At 47.1% G+C, this 23,419-nt stretch overlaps 1 protein-coding gene across 2 annotated transcripts in view; it reads right to left on the reverse strand.

The window, feature by feature from the left end:
- The window catches only part of CLIP2 (CAP-Gly domain containing linker protein 2), a 150,195-nt gene that overhangs the window by 45,600 nt on the left and 81,176 nt on the right, over positions 1-23,419 (reverse strand). The window contains exons 4-10 of one of the 2 annotated variants that reach the window (XM_019511410.1): positions 20,269-20,393; positions 12,754-12,967; positions 11,595-11,792; positions 10,180-10,283; positions 7,571-7,631; positions 4,357-4,461; positions 1,811-2,755 (exon numbers count right to left, since the gene is read on the reverse strand). In XM_019511410.1, the coding sequence (XP_019366955.1) occupies positions 1,811-2,755; positions 4,357-4,461; positions 7,571-7,631; positions 10,180-10,283; positions 11,595-11,792; positions 12,754-12,967; positions 20,269-20,393 (1,752 nt within the window). The remainder of the gene's footprint in view (positions 1-1,810; positions 2,756-4,356; positions 4,462-7,570; positions 7,632-10,179; positions 10,284-11,594; positions 11,793-12,753; positions 12,968-20,268; positions 20,394-23,419) is intronic. The other variant, XM_019511411.1, reaches the window with a different exon arrangement.

Here is a 23,419-nt window from a genome sequence, read left to right on the forward strand (position 1 = left end):
TTCTTCCTTTGCATTTACTCTTCTTTGGATCTCTTCCATTTTGCACTGACATCCTGTAGTAATAAACCCACTACGTTTTCTTAGGGGACCTGTACTCGGAGCTTGTGACTAACTAGGATAAAAAGACGCATGTCGGACATGCCATTAACACTTAAAACTCCTTCCACTTCCTTTGCTTCTCTCCTTTCCTTCCTAGCTGATAAACATACCTTTAATTGTAACATCAAGCCCAATCCTGTCAATGCCCTTAATTTTACTATCATGATCAAAATCAAGGAAATTACTTGGGAACAGTAAAGTTAAGCTCATGCATAAATGTTTACATGACTGAAATCTTGGTTTGGGAACAGTCTTGACATTCCAGGAGTGTATTTTTCAAACCAATGCTCTCAAGCAAACCACATATATTTCCAGACTTGCTTTGGTCTCTTGTATTCCAAGAGGCCAGGAAATCTCTCTTGCTATAAACGTTCTTTTCACTTAGCGTCTGGTACAAAGCTGAAGTACAGGCAAGGGATACAAATTCACAGCGACTGTGCAGCAATTTTTCCATTCCCCAGTATGAATGGGGTGAGCAAGTTGCAGACAAATCCTTATGTCATCTCATAAGGATGGGGTGGTACCGTGCGACAGAAAGCAGGGTATAATAGCTGCAAAGCCTCTGGAAAAGACGCCTATAATAAGCTTGGATACGACAGCTGACCCCTCCGTGATAATGATGGTTATAGTTACAGTCTGGCTTTCAATGAGCATTTGTAATCAGATGAGTCACCTTTGAGACGGGCATTTTGCTGTGTGCACCACTTCGCTTGGCTGGCTGACTTCCCTTCCCCTCCCACCAACACGAGACTGCTCCCTTCACCTCCATGATAACCTTCCTTTGTAAACACGCCTGCCTGACCAGGACTTACCAACGTTCCTATTTTACCCGACCGATTAAACAGACCTTCCCAACCTACAAAGCAAACCCGTGACAGCCAGGGCTGGAGCTAGACTGACCCATTCTCAAGCCCTCCACATTAACCGCACATCCTACTTCCTCCCCGATGGCGCCTATTGGTTCTGTGGCATGAGAACGGTCACAGGGGTGCCATGGGCAAGCTTCCAGGTGTGGGCACAGAAACTCACACTACATTTAAAACCTCCATCCTGATCACTCAGTACTTCCTTGACTGATGTACTTATAGAGAGAGCACAGGAAAGACCTCAGCTTTGTCTGCTCACGACTGCTGGCATTTGTCTGCTAAATGAGCTACCCAAGATGAGTCCCAACAAAATCCCCTCTCAAGTGCTCCCACTTAAGGCATGAGCTAGGCAACAAGCTCTGTTTCTTTTGCAGGAAATGCCTCTTCGTCCTGCTCCCTTCCCCCCCCCACACACCCAGAGTGGGCCTCTCCGGTAATGTGATAGGTTGCTGTAGCACTCTGGAAACAGCTGTATTGTTGAAGTATCTCATTAGCCAAGAATGCTACTTGATTGGGATGAGACTCTCCTGCCCACAGCCCCTCAGCAACTGCATTACTGTCAGTGCTAAAGAATAAAACCTATTCAGCTTTAAAACTCAAGCTGCCTTTCATCTCCTTTTCTTTCTAATTCTCGGTCTGCATTGAAACCTGCTCTCCTGTCTTCTTGGCAGGGGAGACATACGTGCAGTACTGAGGCTCCATTCAGAAAAATAATTGGAGAGACTGATGGATGCTAAAAATAATAAGCTACTTCGAAGCCTAGAAGCCCAAGAGAATGAAGGCTGATTTGAGGAGGAAAAACCAACATGGACGAGACAACACAAGCAGAATAACCCAACCCATACATTTGCATGCTGAGAAGGATGCAGGGCCTCCATGGACTGCAGTTTGTTCTCCAAGACGAGCACTTTTTCCTGGAGTCTTTGGATCTCCTGCTTACTCTGGGCCTCTGTTTTCTGTAGCGTCTCATAGTCCAACATCTTCTTCTCAGCCAGAGAAATCTGTTCTTTCAAGAAAGCTATTGCTTGCGTCTGGTCTTTATATTCACTGTGTAGCTTCTCCAGTTCGTGCACTCTCAGTTCGGCATCTCGGTACTTGTCCTTCATGTCCTGAAGTTCTAGGAGGTGCTGGTTGGTTTTGATTTCCAGTTGCATCTTCCAGTCATTGTTGCTTTTTTCCAGTTCATCCCTGGCCTCCTGCAGCTTCAGCTTCAGACTTTCTTTCTCCTTTATGTGAACAGCAGTCTCAATATCATGCTTGGCTTTAAGGTTCTCTAGCTCCAGCTGGTGCTCCATCTTTATGCTCTCTACCACGGCTTTCAGTTCGACTATCTCTCTGTGCTGGGTTTCAGACCCTGTGTTGAGGGTGGCTTTGAAATCCTCCAGGGACTTCTGATGGTCAGAAGCCAAGGTGTCCAGCTTGGACTTCCAGTTGTCCATCAGCCCCATATTCTCATTGGTGGCTTGTTGAACTTTATGTTTTAGGTCAACTATTTCCTGGGAGTATTTTTCATTCATGGCTTTCAGCTTCTCCATCTCCTGCTGGTATTTCTTCAGGGTCTTCTCATACTTTTCCTTCAGCTGACTGCTCTCTTTTTGGTGCTCTTTGTTAGCAGACAGCAGCTGGTCTCGCAAACGAAGAGCCTCCGAATGCAAGCCAAGGTTGTGCTCAGGAGTCTCGGCCTGATGCGAGTTCTTTAGACACTGTCTGAGCTCCTCCACTTCACTGTGCCTGAGACTTAACTCTTCCTCCAGCTGCAGGATTCGCGACTTCTCTTCCACGGTGGTCAACTGAAACAATAAAGAAGAGACGTGACAGTGCATTTTCCACCTTTCTTTGCCACTTCCTTTCTACAGTAAGTCCCAACCACATCAGTCAAAGTTTAAGAAAGAAAAACTACATCCCCAATCCAATTCCAATTTTTACACCAGGGTAATTACTGCCAAGACTTCCTTGTGGCAAGACCTTTCTGCCAATTTTTATTCTTGCTTCCAACCCAACTTGCCGGTTTTCACAAGCAACAACATGCCTCTTTAAAATGACTGCTGAAATATTAGCTCCCTGGAAGCGACAGCAATTTATTAAAAATAATGTCCTCAAATTCCATTATATTTCTGTACTGGGCTGCTTGCCAAATGACACGCAGAGGAAATAGTACTGTGCACTCAGAAATATTGTAGGTATTAAAGCCAGGATCATGTGCATCACGAATATTGCCTTTATTGCTCAGCAGTTCTGAGCTTACAACTCCCTGAGCCGAGCTGAGGTACCCTGGTGTAAAAAGAAAGGGGCTTCTATGCATGAAGACTTGTTAGGATTTATTAGCAAATTAAAATAAGGTAGAAGGCTTGAGGATGTGAAGACAAACAGCTGGCCATGGATGGGCTTCTGAGCAGCTTCCTGGCTACCTACTTCAACCTTTCTGCTCTGCAGATCATGGAGGCAGCCTGCGTGGAGTTGCAAGGGCTACGGGCCTATGACAGAAGGACTGATCGGAAGAAAATGTTTAATAAGAACACCAACCAAACAAGTAGATCTACAGCATTTCCTCACCTAGCATCAAAGCTTAAATCCATCAACTCCATTTCTAATCAATGAAGTATTTGGAAGTCACCTAGCAAATCTAGACAGCCCATTCCCACCTATTTAAATACAGACTGGGTGCTCCAATCCCTTTGGCCAGCTGGGAAAATCCTTGTCTTGATTATTTTCTTTGGCGATTCTTATAACTTCAGAAATGACAAATCCACTCATTTAAAAATGAAAAAAGAAGTCAACCACTCTCCCTGCTACATCACACCCTTTCCAGATAAGCTTCTGGGAAGGCCTGGTGTATCACTCCTCTAAAGGCATCTCTTGCCTTCACGTGCAGAGTCTAACCAATCCCAGTGACCATGGCTGTTTCTTAAAACCCAAGGAGCAATTCCACTTGGTTTTGTTTTTTTCATCTCAAATTGCAGCACCCACAACAGGAAGAAGGATGCTGGAAATGATGAATGGAATGCTGTTATTTCCTACTGTAGCACAAAAGAAACCTCTAGAAGCAGAAAAATGAATCAGGCAGGGTTTAATTATGGTTATTTATATGGCCATGTTAATCCAACAGCGAACAGTGAAGAGCTCATGTGTCAAATGGTGCCATGGGGCTGAGAAGCCAACTCAAGTCTCCAAAACGAGTCACCACACAAGAAGCGGAGGGGAAAATTATAGGGGGCTACTGTTTCCAGAAGGAAGAGCAAATAAAATAAAAATAAATAAATAAATAAAAACCATGGAAGCCCAAAACCAACATAAAACAAAAATAAACCAAATCCAAAGCAAGGCATTGCTGGCATCAATGCAGCTGGCAAGCACATTGTTCTGCAGGCAGGGTAAGTGGGGCTGGGATTACCCTGGTATCCTCTAATTCTTTGAGGAGTTTTTCAGCCTGTGCCTTCTCAAACAGCAGGCTCTGCTCGAGCTCCCGTATTCGGGCATGCTCCAACTGCGTCTGAGTCTGGTCACACATAGGGAAAAAAGAACAACATGGGAGAAAGAGCAGAAAAGAGAGAGAGAGAGAGAGAGAGAGAGAGAGAGAGAGAGAGAGAGAGAGAGAGAGAGAAAAGGCTGCAACATCATCTTCAGTACAAGACAAGGAAAGGCAGTTCACAACAGAAAGAAAATAAAGGTCTCAACAGGCAGGAAACCTCATCCAAACAAAAATCAGTTACTAAGGGATTTTACATGGTACCTGTGGTGGCTATTTAGGATCCAGCGGACTCTCTGATCAGCCCCAATTCAGGACGGCACCTCTCTATCTCAGAGGAGGGCTTACATGCTTTCCTGAATTCAGGCTCCAAGTTGGATGCTTCTAGTAGCCAAAATTCACCCAGAGCAGAGTCCCAAGGTTTGTGTCCCAGTAAAGTTTATCTTAAAGGGAATCAAGTGATGACACAAAGATTTTCTGCTGGATCTCTGCAAGACGGTCAGTTCAAGTGTTTCTCCCAGCACAATGGCTAGCTGCATGCTGCCATGTGCTGGGAATGATTTGGAAAAAATCTCATTCATCTTTGCTATGAACAGAGCATTTGAACCGTGCAGGAGCTGACCAGTGCAGGTTCCACTGTACAAAGCATACTGAAAATACCAGAAACTTATATAAATCACGGAAATTTAACGCCAAAGTATTTCAGTGCTTTGCATTTACACAGCACTGTTACCTAAGGATTTCAAAACGATTTTCAAACTTGAATCATCTCACAATAGTCCTGTAAGGTAAGGGAAGGGTAAAGTGTAATTGTGCCCATTATATCGTTGGGTAAAATGAGGAACAGAAAGATTAAGCCACTTACCCAACTTCTTTGCCAGAGCCATGACTAGGACCCAGGACTTTTGGTTCAATGCCCCATTCTTTAATGACCAAACACTCGTTCATTAAATCGGTAGCACAGTTAATGAAAGCACGTCAGAAATGGCCACCGATGATATCATGTAAATTCCCCATACAAAAATGGGAAAACAAACACATGCAAACATCAGCTGTCGTATTTTTAACTCTCAAAAATATTATTTTATTGAAGCAACGTTGATCCACCAACACCACTGGGACTATATTATTATTCAAATTCTTCTTGGCAATGTCCTGTTCTTTGCTTTCTACTTTGTTATTGGCTTTCCCCACACCCATGTCAAAGCTAAACTGAGGGGTCTGCTTTATCTTATGTTTTCTTTTTCTTTTTTCTGTTCTTTTTTTTGGTGGCTCTGCTTCTGGGAATGGAGGACATTTCAAGTTGGACAAATCTGGAAAATATTATTTGACATTTTCAAACACAGTAAAAATCAGGGCAGCCAGTTATATTTAGGACACTTCAGATTTTGTCTGGTTTCTTTGACTACAGATGAGTTCCCGAAAACAAGCCTCGAAGCCCTATCGAGCACACCAAAGAATCTAGTAAAAGGAAAGAAGTAGGCTGGATATTTATTATGGAAAAGGTGGGGAAAACGGTCATCTTGTTGAATCTCTCCTGCCCTTCCCCTTCCTAAGACTTGGGCCAGCTCCTGATTCCATAAACAGTGCTATTAATTCTGAATTACTGCATTATTTTCAATAGAGTTACTATGAATTTACACTGGTAATATAGCCCAATGTCTCTAAATGAACATTCATATACATCGATCATCAAAATTACCTCCACTAGTAGCTCTCAGTCCATTTTGCTTCTGGTACCAGTATACCTCCCTGCTCTCCACAGAGTCAGGAATATATATCCTAAACATGGGATCCTTTGCTGACCAGCTTCAAAACTGTTCTAGGAATTTTGCAACAAAAAGGTCTCATACCAGGTTCTGAACACTGGTACTTATGCAAAACATTGCATGAGTAGCCTCGCTCCCTCTTCCATGAGCTCTGCTGATAGCCAATTTTTATGATTTTCATGTACATAAAAAACCCATAAAAACAAAGGGAAGAAACTTAAATGAACTTCATGACCTTAAACATGGCTTCAAATCAAGGCTAGAATGAAAGCTTGCATCAACTCTTACATCATACCCATTGCTTTCTTCCGCCATAATTAGGCTAGACCAAAAAATGCCTAAATCCAGAGCATCTCTGAAATTTAAGGAAGTTCATCACTGATCTTTACAACTCAGACTCAATGATAACAATAACTGCTACCTACAAAATGCAAAAATTCTTGAAGACCCTTCTTCAATAAACTGACTTGCATAGGAGAGCAGCCCTATACACTGTACTTGCTCAAAACAGAGACCAAGCCCTAAAAGAAGCACGGTGAACAAATGAACCTGTCACTGCTACAGGTGATCTCCTCCAGGCACAGGATGTGTGGAGAAGCAGGACGCCTGGAGGGTATGCACATGTGTGTGTTTGAAAGAAAAGATCTGCCTTGTGCAGAGTCTGACTTCCATGTTGCGTCTCTTGCTCACAGTTGCTCCATCTGCCAAATAATGCCGAAAGTCCCCATCTAATAATATCCTTAACTAGGAGGTGCTTGTGCCTCCACAGCTTGTCACCTTGCTAGAGCCATGCAACACACGTTACGAACAGCTATGTGCCAGTGCCTTTATCCCTGTGTACACGCAGACCACTAGCCCTTCTGAAACACAAAGGGCACTCACTCACAACGTTGAGTGAGAGGATGACTTCATGGGAAGGAAAGGACGCGTGGCATTGTACCCAGAAAGGAACTGGAACATCACGGCTCTCGTGCAGTACAAGACCATGTGCCTTATAGTGCCCAGTAGGAACCAGTGGCAGCAGGGATAGTGGCTGCACTGCCAAGCCAGCCTACAGTAAGAATACATATGTTAAAAGGCATTTACACACATGCACAGCTTAATCCATGTGTATTGTGACACGACCGAGTGCCGCGTTTAGAAACCATGCTCTAGCGCTCCATGGGTCTCTAGGATTCCCGGTGCCCAATTAACATACGAGAGAAACTTTTTCTTCTATTGCATTCAACACCGGCGACACACTGCAATGAGTCATCAGCCTCCCCACAGCAACATATTTTACTCAGCGCTGGGCAAAAGGCAGCAGAGATTGCCAAAGACAACAGTCGAATGCAGGCACAGTTTCAGACCCACACATTGCAGTGAATTACCTCCAGATCACCCTTGGTAATGGACTCCTCCTCCACACGGAACTGCAGGTCCTCCACTTTCCTAGAGGGACAGGGGAGAAAAGGCCAGAGTCAGCAACAGTGGGACTGGGATCGTATCACCAAGCGGCTGGCACAAAAGGTCCCTGCATGACAAAAGGCTGAGAGCAGGAGGAGGTGGGCAAACCATGTACAAACTGCTCAGCACCAGCCAAGTACTGGCCAAGGCGGCTTAATTAGCCTTATGCAAAGCAGACACCGTTCTTACTGTAATATGCATGCCTGGCGACGCAAGCACTGGGCCATGTCGCCCTTCTACAGTGAACGTGGCTGCTTTGCATCCACATATGGATACTGGAGGCACTGAAGGAGCAGCCAAACATTTTGGCTTGAATGCGCTGGCACGCTGGGATTGAGTGCAGCTTCTTGGGCAACTAGTTGCTGCTGCATTTTGCAAGCCAGCACTGGGAAATCCCAGTGCCAAGCGTCAAAGAGCTTGTGGCTGAATATGCAGACATTCAGGGTTTCTCCTTTCACAGTTGGCTATGGGCAATGGTCTCTGCTGGGGGCAATGATGAGCCGCACTGGCAGAAAAATCATCACAGGAGACACAAAAACTACAGAGGCGTATCACACAAACACGAAGACACAGGCTTGTGAGCATGCATGCAAACATACCCAACCACCCCTGGTACCCTCTTCTACAAGATGCTGGTTTACAATATAAAATAACCCCACTAATTGTACAGTTGTATTTCAATCCTCTTGGTAAATCTGATCTTCTTTGTTCTTTCATTTGATACAGTTTTTAAGAACATGTGGTGGATGTTGCCCTGGGAACCAGATGTAAAGACTGTGATTCTCTGCCACAGATAAAAATAACTCTCCTTCTACATATCAAACTTTATAAACAACCTTCTTTTCTCTAAACCTCTTCTAATTAGAGGAGGCATCTGCTGCTGTTTAGGAGGGAACTCAGCTGTCTCGAGTTAGAAAACCTCCTGCCTCCTGTAACTTGGAAAAGGAGCTGCCTACAGGAAACCTGGGAAGACTTGTGCAGGGAGCAACATTTTGTTGTCAGTAGCAGCCTCTTGCAAATGAAAGCCACAGTGAGTCACTATTTTCCTTTCAATTATTAAAACACACACACAGAGAAATGTCTTTCTACTCCCACAGAAGGCTTTTTATAAATGGAGGAGCCATTGGGATGACACAAACAGATCTTCGCTCTCCACCAAATGAGCCAAGCACCCTCAATATCAAGCCCTGACCATCTCATGCTAGCTCATGTACATGCATGGGGCTGGGTGTAGGAGCACGTCGCACGGGACAGAGACGGTGCTTGGTTATCAGGGGTGAACTCCAGCTGGGATTTCCTTGTCCTTTGCACACACTCTAGGTCTCACAACGGCTTAGCCCACGTCAGAGGGCATTTCTGTTCACTTTTCAACAGGGAACACTCTTATCTTGAACACTGATATCTGAGAGAATGGCTTTCTTGGTGTCTGGATGGCTGCTTTGGTTGCTTTTAATTATCAGATGCTACCCTCTTACTGCGCTAGTTACCACTCGCACACTTCCAGAGAAGTTTGTGGCCATCCATGGTCAGCGCGGGCCCCAGTAGCAACTGGACAATGTTGAAAGTCCATTCACTTCTCAGCTCTTTCCCAACATACTCAGCTCCTTAAGCCCCACTGCTCTAACATGGCTTGTCTTGCAAGCACTTGCCTTCCAAAACATAGCAGAAGAGACAAAGATGCTGGAAGCCTAATCAGTATGTGACCATCTCCCTGGGCTTCCCAGGACATGATCATTCTCCAGTATCCTTTTCCATTCTCTCAATCATGGCACGCAGGGCACTGTGTTATGAAGTTGCTAATGCAACATCTTGGTAGGCTCTTGTCCTTCACTACTTGCACCGTCAGTGCCGAGATCAAGAAAGGAGCCCGCTTGCTACTTCTTTCCAGGTATTAAGAGCCTGCTGTGCGCCAAGACTTGACATTTGAACCTTATATGGCAACAGAACCTGCCTGAGCACCAGTTGGCATGCCAACTCGGTACAGTACCATCAGCAGCCTCATCTTCATGTGTTTGAGGAAGACGCCCTCCCTGTTGCCAATGGCAACTTAAGTCACCTACTGAAAACCAAATAAATGTTTTCTGACAATGAATGATCTCATTCTGCAGCACTGCTGGTCTGAACCAGCACATCCTTAATAGTCCATTCCCCAAAAGACACTGGAGGAACTTTTTTTCCCCTTAATATCAATGCATCAGAGCCCATCTTTGGCCCACATCAGGACCCCGACAGCAGTGGAGTTCAGACTGGTGGAGCCGAAGCACCCTGTCACTGCCCACGAAGAGACTGAGACCACGTAGGGTGCTACTTGCATCCATCCTTTCACTGCTGTTTGCCACCGGATCCTCAATCCAGCATCAAACATGGATAATATTCTTTGAAGCACTAGGTCCTGTTCAATGTAAACTGGATTATCATCATGGGAGGGAGTAACCTCAGTGCTTTGCCCATAGCTCCCTTCCCCTCTCCCTCCAGGGCAGCATGCTCTGCTTTTCTCCTTACACCCTTTCTATTCCCCCCGTTGCTATCCTACCTTTTTTCCTCTTCCAGTTGGTTCAACAGCTCAAACTTTTCCTTTTGCATCCCATCCACCAGGGCTCGTGCACGCTGGAGGTTCCCGTCTGCTTCTGCGACATACTGTAACAGAAGAAACCCCTCAACCCATGTAGCATTAACTATATTTGCAATATATGGGTTTTAAATAGTTGGGGTGGTTGACAGGTCTGGGAAGTTATCCTTGTGAAGGTGCTTATCCTTAAAGACTGGAGTTTCCAGGAAGCTCAGCAGGTCCATGTCAAAAGAGGGGCACGTAGGTGTCTCTGCTGGATGCCAAGCGGCTGGCCTATATTTCTGTGCCTAAATGGGACCTTTTGTAAAGCTTTTCCTGAGCTTATTTGAAAGCCCAACACTAGGTCCCCAAGCCAAATCCAGCCCAGATATGTCAAAACAAGAGCTGTATGTACTACCTGATCACTCTATTAGTTTGTTCTGCTCATCAAGTATCAGAGAAGAAATTCTGATGTTTATTAATAGACTTGTTGCACACAACTGTTTGGCAACTACTTTGTGCAAGTGTTTACTGGAGTGGAGAGTAGGGGAGGGTTGGGGCGTAGACCTGTGTGACAGATGAAAGATGAGAGCAAAGGTGTAAGTAATGAAGGCTTGAGTGGAGTCCAGGTTACTGTCGTTATGAGGGATGTGTGATTTGGAAGATGGGGCACATGGCCTTGGTCCTGCTCTGACAGGACACCAGAAGATCCAGCAACAGGAGGATTCATAGCAGGAACAGCCAGTACCCACCCCTGGGTGGACATAATCCAGTTCAGAAATGAAAGTTTATCAACTTACAACCTTTCCCCAACATGCACATGAACAAAACCCCAGCTGCACAAGTGTCCAGCCTCCCATGGAAATGGTGCCGCACTATTTTCTTAACTGTTCACTCAGGCTGAGGCTCCAAAGTTTATGCTCAACGCAGCACCCTACGTGAAACAACCTCCAAGCCTCCAGTTCAGTATCTGGCAGCAACCCAAGAATACTGCAGCACATTTGCTTGCAGGCAGGTTCAGCAGGGAGCCCATGGGGCAAGCGGCCCAAGGAGAAAAACTCCTTTTTTCAGTAGACTAATTCCCACCCTCTCAAATTTCAGACATACTGATCAGGCATGAAAGCGTAGCTCGTGTGTATGCCACGTGCTATCCCTTATCCTGATGCATGCTTTGGTGTCCACAATGGGGAGCCAGGACCAAGGATGGCATCAAGCCAGTGATGTATCGTCAGGGTATGAGTACGGCATCTTTGTGCTCTTGGGGCCAAGAATTTACAACCCATCAGCATAAGCACAGCTCTCCCAGCGTATACAATGCTGTTATAATCAGTGCTGCGCCTTTTACCAGCACCAGCTCTACGGGATGGATGCTCTCTCTAACAGGACGTGTAGGACTTTACCTGCTCATGCTGGGCCTTCAGGATGGCAATTTCTTTCTCCACTTCACAGATGTGGCTGGTGGCCTTGGCTACCTCTGCTCTCTCCAGATCACGCTCAGCCAGTAGCTGCTCGATGTGCTGCTGCTTCTCCTTCAGTGCCTCCTGCAGGGCTGTGGTGCCAGAGATTTTCCGGGCATAGCGAGAGGATGTCTCTGTCAGCTGGAGGGGAAAGTCAAGATCTGAAGGGTCTAGAGCTGGGCTCTCCCCTCCCCACTTGGCTTCCAGCTGGCCAGTTCACACAGTGGGCTGGGATCTCTCTTGCAATGAGACTGGAGACCACTGAACCAGAGGCTGCCTGCAGACAAGCTAGCTCTTCAGTACAGCGATGGGAATGGCAGCTCTCCAGGGACAGAAGTAGGGTGGGGCAGGACAGATCCCAGTTACAAGAGAGAAAATCCTCTCTCTTTTCACAAACATGTTTTGTCCCCGACTGCAGCTGAAGACGCTCCAGACAAACTGAGCTCAGCTGAAAGGACTCTGCACTCAGCTAGAGAACAAGGATGGGACAGCGGGACACACTCCCAGGGACAGATGTCTCTATGACCCCCTTCCTCTGACAGCCGAGATGATAATAGATATTGATTACCCTCTAAATTCAATAGCTAGAGCTTTTAATAAAAATCTTGCCCTCTTTGTAAGGGAACTCCAAAGCACTACGTCCAGGAGGCCTGGGAACTGCTTCCCCTCAGCAATGACACGGAGCCGTCTCTGACACTGCGAGGAAGCGGCTGTTTAATAGAATAGCTACGCATCCATTTCGGAGACGAAGTTAAAGAGCACTGCAACCTAGGGGGTGTACCTAGTACACCCCTGCAATCCAAGGGGCTTTTTCAGGAGGCTGAATGTAACCACAGCAAGTGAATCTGAGTTAGGGTGCAAACAGCACTGGAGGATCATTAGCGACTGTGTCCCCCCAGCCCCATAACTCTCACCCCAGTGGGAAGGAATTATAATCAAAGGTCAGGCGTGGTGTTCCCACCCTTCCCCATTTCTCAGCTAATGGTGGCATAGCAGCAGCACTTGGGCACTTGCTGAAACACTCCGGCCCTACCGCTGTGCAAGGTTGGAGCATGGGGAGGGGGGGTCCCAGGCTGCATAAACAGTGGAATGGCTCTCTCACCAGTCCACTCCGGCTGGGTCTGCCCCCAACAGAGGATGCCACAGAGCTGACAGAGCTGATGGAGGAACTGCTGGGGCTATGGGTCAGGGCAGACACTCCCATGGCCATCCGCTTGCTCTTCTTCGCTTTGGCAGGGCTGGTGGACGGGAACCCAATGCGGATCACTTTGTGGATGGGCGCGAAGAGGCCAAACTTGGGGGGGCACTGGAAGTACCTGGAGTATGAGACAGAGAAAGAGAGAGATGGGCAGTCAAAAAGGGCGCAGCCCTCCTGTTCCTCAGACTGGGCAAAACCAATGCTCAACTGAGAACCAGGAAATGCACAAACTTTGCTCCTTGGCTTATCCCTTCAGCCTGAACGGCCCCCTCCCCAGGGCTGTGCTCCAACGCGGTTCCACGGGTTAGGAACATTTCTCTTCCCAGGTGTTTTGCGGGGAAAGAGTTAAAAGCACCTATTCCAGAAGCACAGGCCCCAAATCCAGGTTTGCTTACATGGGAAAACTGCACGTGGATCCCACCGGGCACTCAGACCCTGCTTGCAACAACACAAACACGTTACTTCCATTGTCAGTGAAAGCCAGGCCAGATTTGTTTGTTAGGATTTTTGGGTGGAAACCTTCCCCTCTAGAGTATTTTTCCAATTGACTCTTAGCTAGAGATGTGACATTGGCCAGATGCATTTCACTGCTCGCACTAAATGAGCTAGAGAGACAATAAGTGAGCCGAGTAGCTGGCAAGCAACATATACGGGGCCAAGTCTCATTGATACGGAGACCTTTTTTCACAGAGTTGACATCAAGGCCCCTTTGCACTCCCAGCACACTAGCATAGAGCTTTAGAGCAAATAAGGATGGGTCTTTGCCTTGCAGCAGCTTTTCAGAGCAATATAGGACTGTGTTACTAATGCAGGAATGGCAGGGACAGCTCAGTCCAGCCACCTAAAATAAAAAACTGAATCTTAAAAACAAATTGTAAAGGACAGATGTGCCTTAAGGATTTGGTTAGGTGTAAGCAACACTAACCAGTGCTCTGGTTTTTCACAGGGGTTGCAGCGAGGTTGTTAGGGGTCCAGCCAGCCCTGCTCCATTATTAGATCCAGCAGAGAAGGGTCTGGTGGAAGAGGTCGATAAAGAGCTAAAAGCATTTAGGAACTTGCCCCTACGTCAGAGCTGCAGAGTGAAAGGGAACCCTAAAACTTGCTTGCATTAATAGACCATGTCTTCAGGAAAGGGGCTGAAAGAACCCCTGGCGTGGTGCTGGCTCTCCACTAGCTTAGTAAGGCATCACTCCAGCCCAGCATTGTTAGATGCCGATCACAGCCTGCCACAAGGGGAGGAGGAAGAAGGAAAGGATGAGAAGTCCTGGCATTTCCTTTAACACGAGCACATGCAAGAGCCCAGGTCAATAAGCCAACAGCTCCCACCCCATCATCATTTGAGGGCAAGGCAACCCCCCTCAACACCCATTCCCCCTTTTTCCCCTTAGTTTTTTGCTTCTCTATAGGCAATAAGGCTGTCATGACAAACCCAGAGCAGAGACTTGCTTTCATTTCACAGCAAGGCACTGCATGTTGAATCAGGCCTACAAAGCCATTTTCCTGCCCTTCACTTCAAACTTAGCCAACTCCTGCCCAGTGAAACTCCTTCCCCTTTGCCCACCACAGAACAAACCCTAGCATCCTGCACTCTCAGGCCCATCTCGTCAACTTGAATAGTGTTTCACTGTGTCCTGGTCAAAGAGTTGTTAACTTAAAATATAAATCAGGGTCTTCTCACCTCTACAAACTCCAGCTACCCCATACTCTTGCAGAAGCAGCTGCACCTCTCCTAACTCACCATAAGCAAGTCTTCAAGAGCTTGGTCTAGAAGACATTTTGAAGAAGTCATTTGGCATCTTCCTATTGATTTCCAAGAGCTTTGCATCAGACTGTAGAGCACAGCATTAGGGACGCCTCTTCCCCCCCGCCCAAAGTCCCCTGAGGTACTACTCGGACAGGGAAACATGTGATGATTGCAGTGGGTTGGGTAGCAGTTAGCATTCAGGCTCCTGCGCACTTTGATGAGCTGCCAGGAAAGAGGGGCATTCTAGGAGGCCCGTCTGTTAGCCAGGGTAGCACCAAGTCTCCAAGAGCAAAAGTGGTGTGGCACGTGTGCTCTCTCCTTAAACTGACAAAGGAAAGCCCTACAGGTATTCCCTGGCCTGATTTGCAGCGAGGCAGCAGAGCCAAGACCCATGCACTGGAAGGAACAGACCTGAACCACAATGCGACTATTCCTGCTACGAAGAGAGAATCTCCTCCGAAGCAGAGATTGTGGGAGAAGGGGGAAAAGAGTCAAAATATTAAAATTTCCAAATCAAAACAACAAGATGGAAAAATCCATCCATCCTCTGTTTCACTGCTGCCTCTTCCGCATGTGATTAATAAAAGGCAAGGACGAGTGAGAACAAGGAAAACATCAAAAAACTAGGAAAACTAGAAAGAGACAGCGAAGAAGAAGATACAGAAGGGAGAAATGGCGATTGTTAAATTAAGAAGTGAGCTCATAGATTCATAGATTCATAGATTAAGGGTCGGAAGGGACCTAGTAGATCTTCTAGCCCGACCCCCCGCCAGGGCGGGAGAACAACAAAAACCCCAAAAAGAGAAATGGGACTCAAACGAGTGAGCTCATTTCTCCAATTACTACCAGCCTGGGAGCTGGGCTTCAGTCGACCCTTTCTCTACTGCCAGGAGCAGGTAAGTCCCAGTTGGGGTCTCCTTTTGGAAGGCCAGGGCCAGGACCCCACATCGCCAGAAACTAGGGGACTTGTTTGAAGCTGATCTGCTAAAGCCACGATCGCTCTGCCACTCATCTGCTGCCGCTTAGCAAGTACAACTAGACAGCTTCCACATGTCACGTCCCCTGGCTTCAGTGCAGCAGGCCACACAGAAAATACCATCTGGTTTGAGAGTCATTTCCCAATGGCTCACGACGAGGATGAACCACTGGGGAAATATAAAAGGATGGGGCAAAAACAACAAACCAACCCCCCCCAGCTCTCCTACATGAACACAAAATACTTCCCGGTTAATAAGAACTAGCAGCAAACAAACCAGGCCAATATGAAGATTAACATTAACTGATCTTCAGATGGCAAGTTCAGGATTCTTGGCATAACATATCCTCTCTCTCCAGATGTGAGCAGCTGCTCCAACATAGGCCTAGCACTTGTGTAATGGTTTGTTAAGTGTTGGCAGCAACGTGCGTGTCCCCAGCAGATCCCTGTGCGTATGGGAGGCTATAAGAACAGCCAGCTCCCATCCAGAGGAGAAAGTGATTCATTTGCAAGCATCTGTTCCAGCCTGATTTCTTTTCAAGACAATCTTAAAAAAAAAAACAACTATGAAAAACCCAGCACAACCATCACCACTGCTCCAGCCTTACTGCTGGCTGCCAACACAGACCTGGAGCTTGGAAAAGCAGTAGTGCTGAGGGCTGATTTCATTACAGATCAGACGACTAAGGTGGAAAACCAACTGGGCTTGAACACACCAGCCAAAACCCTGCTCAGCAGCAGGCTGATGAAGTAAGCTCTGTACAGAAAGGCTGGGAATGGGGGACACAGCCCATTACCACTACACTGCTGGCTTGATCTTGGTCTAGACTGGTAGCAACAGCCAGTAAATAATCACCCGAGGCCTGAGCTACAGTCTTGTGCCATTAATACCCTCTCTTTCCTCCACAGGCCATCAACAGGGGTTGAATCCACTACCACGAGCATGTAAAGTGAAGGGCTCTTCCCCTCCAGTTAAGTGAGTAACTCTCCGAACTTCCAGTATTAATAGGCCCTTGATGTTCATTAGTGGAGGCCAATTCCACAGAAGTTAAGCATGTGTCCCATGGAGACTGCAAATTGTTAAAGGGGAAGCAGCAGGGAAATTGGTCGGGAAACAAATATTAACCCTTAGTATTTGGGGTACATGTCTCAAGATCTGCAAATGCTTTATGAAAGCATTTTACTGCAACTGGAGTGATGTGGAAAGGGAGAGGCTGAAATCAGGGGTTCACAAAGTGTTACTAAGGGTCATATAACAACAAGGACAAAGGCAGAGGAAGGTAAAATAAGGCAGTAGGGATGCACCAACATAACAGCTGGCAAATAAAATGGAAAGCTGGCATGCCTCAGTGCAGAAGCTAACAGGCCTCATTCTTCCCTGTTATCCCAGAAAACCAGAAGCAGGTCAGGGAATTTCACCAGTGTAAGTAAGGAGAGAACGGGCACAATGTGCCAGCGCTGTCCTCTGGCGTTGCACACACTGCTCTGCCCTTCCACGGGGATTTGGGGCTTGATCCACTGCCACAGGCCAAGGGAGGTAGGCTCTACAGCACCTGCAGCATCGTGGCAGATGGGGACAGCTTTGTCAACACAGGCGTTGCCCTGCAGTGGTGGGCAAGGGCTGCTCTTGCCACTGGGTTTTGCTGGGGAAGGATAGCTTTAAACATGTTTCAGCGTGCACCAGCTTTGCCCCTTCCCCCCCGATTAATCCTGACAGCCTACAGGAACTGGAGCCATATCAGACTTATCCCATTACAAGGATAAGTTTTCTCTCTCTCGGGCACAGCCAAGTACTTGGCATCAAGAGCCCTTTGCTCTCACCTCCTACTGCAGCCCCCAGTCACTTCCACCTGCCTTCTCCCCTCCCCAAAGCCACCCATCCAGGCCTGGCTCTTCTTGCCCTGGCAGATTGCTACGGTGGAAACACCACCCCTCTGGCTCTACCCTGGACCAACCTGTAGTCTTTGGTATCCCAAACCCATGTTTTCATTTGGAGATCAGTGTGACATACATGAGGCCACCAGATGGAGGCACTGTTTTAATTTACAGGATGAGCTGCACTGTTAATTCATTGCAAAAGCAACAGGAATTCACCCAGCATCGACACAAAACAAACCAGGGTGAGAGACCGAGACGGATCACTAGATGGCAACAGTTAGCAAAGCCCAGAAACACATCGTTCCTGTCCGTGTCCAAGGACGCGGGTAGGACAAGTGCAAGGACAAGGAACAAAAAGGTGGTGATGGCATGCTGCTGTTTCCTGGAAGGCGTCTGAAAGGGGCTGGCTGCTAACGCAAAGGGACTGGAGAGTCCAGAAGCAAAGCAAAAGGTGTGTTTTTAGCAAGCTGGCTTTTCTCCAGAGGCTTCATCATTAAAGCCTGCAAGGGCTGTAAGCTGCACAATGGAGGACGTTAAGGCATGGAAAATCAGGTGGTCAGATGCATGCACCAAGGGCTGACCCAGCAGGTGGCCATAATGCGAAGAGGGCAACGCAAGGATGGCTGGAGAAACCACCAGTGCCAGGTCCGCTGCTGATGTGCCAGGGATGTGTGGCTGCTACGCTGCGTTAGCAGAGAGTGCTGTGGATTGCCTGCATCCCCGGCAAATTAGGAAAGCAGATCCTTTACTGGGGCATGTTACTGGCTGCCCTCTTCCTGTTTAATGGACAAACTTGAGCCACTAGCTTCACCGCTCTTATCATCCCTGCTCCCCTCTGTGGGGCTGAACAGAGGCCAGGTACAGAGCCTGTGGCTTGCGAAGGGGGAGAAAGACTGGCAGCAAGGACACCTAGGTGAAAGAGGCCCCACGTTCACCTGAACCAACCCTGACGGGCCTGGTGCTTTCCTGCTCAGGGCAGGGGGTCGGACTCGATGATCTGCTAAGGTCCCTCCCAACCCAAACATCTGTGATGGTCCAAAAGAGGAAAGGCGAGCCCCTGATCACAGCTAGGCCAAGCCCCAGAAAGCAGAAAAATGGCTGCAAATTCTCTTATAGGCAGGCAAAAGGTGTTGGCAGAGCCAGAGCCCTGGCATCCAGCTCTAAGTGGAGACCAAACACGCCCTGTGTTCTCCTCCCTTACTTTATACCTTCCCAGCATTATTTGGGAGCAGTTTTAAAGTGCAGCTACTCTACTACAGGGTGGCAAAGTGCACATTGCCTCTCCCTCCTTGCTTCTCTACAACCCTCTTCTTCCAGTCATTGCCTGGTTTGCTGCAATATCTTCATGTGGGGGTGGGACAAGCCATTCCTCTTTTACAGATCTATGCTTGGCCACAAATACAGACACAAAATAAATTATCCTTACTCCTGAAGTCAAAACCTCTTGAATTACTGACAGTTTCCTGCTATTTTTCAAGTTAGTTCCAACCTCTACCGTACATTTCCATGAAGCCCTGAAGGAATAATAATGTTCCATCAGACTGTTGCTGCTATAACTAGTACATTAATTACTACCATAATCAGTCTCCCCTTTGGCTACTGTTCTTTACAGCTATGGACAGAAGACCACCAGGGATGGACAAGGGCTAGCTGCACTTTAGGGAACACCTGAAAAGTTAGAGATAGACCAACTATTTTACACACACCCAAGATCTCAGCTGAAACTTCCCCAAAATTCAAATCAAGCAAATCAAGCCCTTACCTTGGGCTTAAAAGGTTAGATCATTTTCCTTACTTCCTATTCCCACTAGTGGAGCCATTGAAGTATTGTCAGCTGTTGGTTCCAGCAGTATTTTTGGTAAAGGAGCAATGAGTAGAGCTCCTGTGGGAGCTGAATAAGTCAAGGGTAACTCACAATCTGAGGATCGTTCCCACCCCTGATGTGAAGCATGAACAAAACGTGCCCCACCAACAGTCTCAGACTGTCCTACTTGGTTTTACAGATCATAAAAGGTCATCTGACCCAAACCCCTGCATGCAAAAGGTGAATGTAGTTTGGAAGAATTCATAAATTGCTTTGAGGTTCACCAGGTCCCCAGCTAATCCTTTTGATCCTTTCAACTTTGCCCAGCAGCAGCCTGCTAAAAATACACTGCTGCAAAAACCAGCTAATGTGCCTTCTACATTCAGAGGTCGCAAGTGCCATCTGCAAACAGATGTTGTGCTGCAGAATTACTGAGAGGCTGGAGCAAAAGACTTAAATCAACCATTTGTTCAGGGCTTGCTAGAAGCCTGGCTCCCAGAAAGAGAGAGACACCTGGCATGTTCAGAAGATCTCGTGCCCTCATTACAAGGCTGAAAGGACAATTTATGGCTTGAATAAGGGAAAGGAAAGATTTATTTTATGGAATGAAGATATGACGATGGGTGGTCTTAAAGTCACAGCATTGCAGAAACCAAACAAAAAGGCAAGGAAGTAATCCCCAAAACAACTGTCATCTCCTTTCATCCACTCTCTCTTCCCCCCACCCCTTATCGTTTGTTATCTACTGCTGCATGTGATCCTGTTTTACAATACTCCAGATATGGGGCTTCCACAACTTCCCTTGGGGGAACTATTTCAGCACCTAGAAGATCTCACAGCTAGAATATTTCCCCTGAAATCCAGCCTAGATGTTCCTGTGCTTACACTCAGACCATATGCACCGCCTCTACTTGGTCAGCCCACCCTAGCCGGGGGGCTGTACTGTCCCGTGTTACAGCAGTAGACATCAGACATCCTACCAGAGTCCAGCTGCAGTGCAGCAAGCGCAGTCAGTACCTTGTACCAGCGACTGCTCCATCGTTCTTCCCCAAGGGCTCATCCAGCTCCACTCCGCACCACTCTCCTTTGGCAAAGTCCGTCTCTCCCACATAGCGCACGACTCCCGTCTTTGTCCCACCAACCTGTTGGTTACCAAGACACTGGAGGTTAAAACTGGACATACCAGCACCAGGAGGAACTAGGGGCAGGGGAACAGGCAGGGGGATACAAAATGAGATCCACAAGGGAAAAAAAAACAAGTTAGCAACACAACACTGCTGTTTCAGGTACAAAGCGGCTCGAGTTCAGTGGATCGTCATTCCACATGTCCTCCAGCAACGATGACATCTCCCCAAGAGCCAAGGGGAGACCTCTTCCCATGAGCTCTCCAGTGCAGAGTTGGCTACGTGCCTCATGGATGGACAGAACGATAGTTTTGCCCTCCTCTAAATGGCAGGGACCAACTGATGACAGAAATTACGTCCAATCCAGCACCAAACCTACCTTATATCTAGGTCTTTTTCCCCTTAGAAAGCTTGTGTGGCTGTGTCACTATTGCTAGATACTGGTAAACGCACCCTAGCCAGAAGGGCCAGGTACCCATTTACAACCTTTCAAGTGGGGACAGTCTTCAGCAGAGGTCTGGACCAGGGGTGGGCAAAACGGTGGATCCGGCCAGTAGCTGGACTTGCAGCAGCCCCTGCTGGAGTCGCTCTGGCCAGTCTCCAAGGCCACCCCAGGGGCGGCAGGGCCATGACAGCGTGGGGCCAGGGTCTCCATGGAGCTGCTCTGGGACCGGAGCTGGGGCAGAGCTACGATCTGCTACCTGCATGCCCCTGCCCAGCGTGTGCGGGCAGGGGATTGCAGCTCTGCCCCATCTCCAGCCTGCGCCGTCACTGCTGCAAGATCCTGGCCTTGACCCTGGAGCAGCTTCCCGCCCAGTCGTGCCAGTCTCGGTGGAGACCCAGGGAGCACGGGGCCATCACAGCCCTGCCACTCCTGAGGTTTCACAGAGATGGCCAGAGCGATGTGGGCAGGGGCTGCTGGGAAGTGGAGTCTGCCACGAGCCCAATCCAGCCCAGGAGCCAGACTTTGCCTGCCCTGGTCTGGACCGATGCTCAAATTGACACTTGCTGAGCCACAGCGAGACACCTCAACTGCTCCCCCTTTGTGCCCCCTTCTACTATGGCTTAGGCCAATTCATTGAGCAAAATAAGCTATACCAACAACAGGCTGTTTTGCCTGGATAGGATACCTGAATAACCAGGTTAGTTATCTGGGGGGGAGGAAAAGTATCACATCCATAACTGACAGCGATGGCAGCAAAAAGACTTTTTAAAGCTTACACTTGGCCTGGGAAAGAAATCAACCTGAGAAGCCGTGCAACGTGCTATGCATGTATTTTATATATCCATCAGTAAAGTCTGTGCTGGACCGGGCAGGTTCTCTTTCTTAACGCTGGACGCTCCTACAGGTTGACTTGGGTATCTGTGATGACAGACTCTCTCAGATGGATACACAGACCTCATTGAAAATGTAAAATTACTAACATTTTGAAGGGATTCGTCTCGATAGATTATATTTGGAGGGAAATAAGCTTCTTTAGAGTTTGTGTGATCAAAACAGGAATGTTACTGTAATTGCCTCTTCTCTACTAGTCAGGAAGAAACTAGTGTACGCTCTTTTAATTTTGCTGATGAATGCATGTCGAATGACAGGCTGTGTAACTAGTACAGATATATGCACATAGACGTATGTGAGCAACTAAAGATCCCTGAAAGAAACACTGCCAGGCCTAAACACCTCCAAAAAGATTTCTTATTAAAATATGCTCCGTGTTGCATGAGTGAAAGTCTTCAAAAGCTTGCATGGTCATCATGGGTAACTAAGAGCCATCAGACTTTTGCTGATCAAGAAAGACCTGTTAATGTCTGACTGGAATATATTAGTTGGTGGGGGGTGGAAAGGGTCAGGCACTACACAAACGATGAAGTCGCACACAGAAGTTTCATATGAGTCTCTGAGGTTATGGTCCAGGCACCTGATAATAATTCAGGTTCAGTGTTAAGGCAATGAGCCAAAATGAACTCAATTAACTTCAGTATAATTTCTTTTCTGTTTGGATTTATAGCAGCCATCTTTTTAGACTTCTTAAAATGTAGTAAAATAGATCATTTTGTCTCCTTAGTTTCAGCAGTAGAGTGGAATTAAGCAGCCATGTTGATTGGAATTAAACGATCTGACGATTGGAGCATGATTTGCTACTGTCTGAATGAACGTGCTGCTTTACTCTTAGTTTAGGTTAATATCATATTAGGAGCTTCACTTTGTTGAAAGGTTGCCTTTATTTTGTTAAGGCTTTTAATGCAATTGAGATGCCAAGTCACATTTCTTGCAATGAGGACCCCAGAGCCAGGGGGGTTACCGCGCAGCCAGCACAGAAGCTGGCAAACTCCTCCAGTTGCTCTCAGCGCTCTGCAGAAGTCTACGCCAGAAGGTCACAGCTTAACTATTAAAGAGGTAATAAACCCCGGTTCCCAGCCACCAAAGATGCAGTTATATCAGCAGCATCGCTGTCCTCACCCAGCAAAGGGAACACTTAACTCCTCCGGTATAAGGACATCTCTGGACTCTGCACCCATGTTAGAGAGAAGGGAGTAACTGCAGATAGAAGGGAATACCCTATTTCAGCAAAATAACTAAATAAATCACTAGAAACATAATTTGTAAAACTTTGAAGAGTAAATTCATCTTAAGATGCCAAAACCCAGGAATACAGCATGTCCTCTAAAGCAATTTGTTCCAATATTTCATTGTTTTTGCCATGACTTACTCTGGAGGCCTTTCCATAAAGCATGGAAACATCCCTCCGGACAATCCTATCCTCTGAGCCAAACTGACAGAGCTGTCCCGCGACACTCAGAGCTCCCTTGCTCCCACTGTGCCTGAAGGGACTTGGGGACAACATGAATAAATCCAATAAGGAGCAGCCAAAACTGTCACATTTGCATGCTAGCACTAGATCCAGGTGTTGAATTTCTTGTCATTTGGCAGGTGTACGGGAATGTGGATATGTGGCAAGCCCAGAAAATTCATCAGCCCTGATAAACCTACAATGCATCTATATCTATTTCTATATCTTTTTTTTTTTTTTTTTTTTTTTTTTTTT

The sequence above is a fragment of the Gavialis gangeticus genome, unplaced genomic scaffold, assembly GCF_001723915.1.
Source record: "Gavialis gangeticus isolate Ggan-Ray unplaced genomic scaffold, GavGan_comp1, whole genome shotgun sequence".
In the NCBI taxonomy this organism is placed as follows: domain Eukaryota; kingdom Metazoa; phylum Chordata; order Crocodylia; family Gavialidae; genus Gavialis; species Gavialis gangeticus.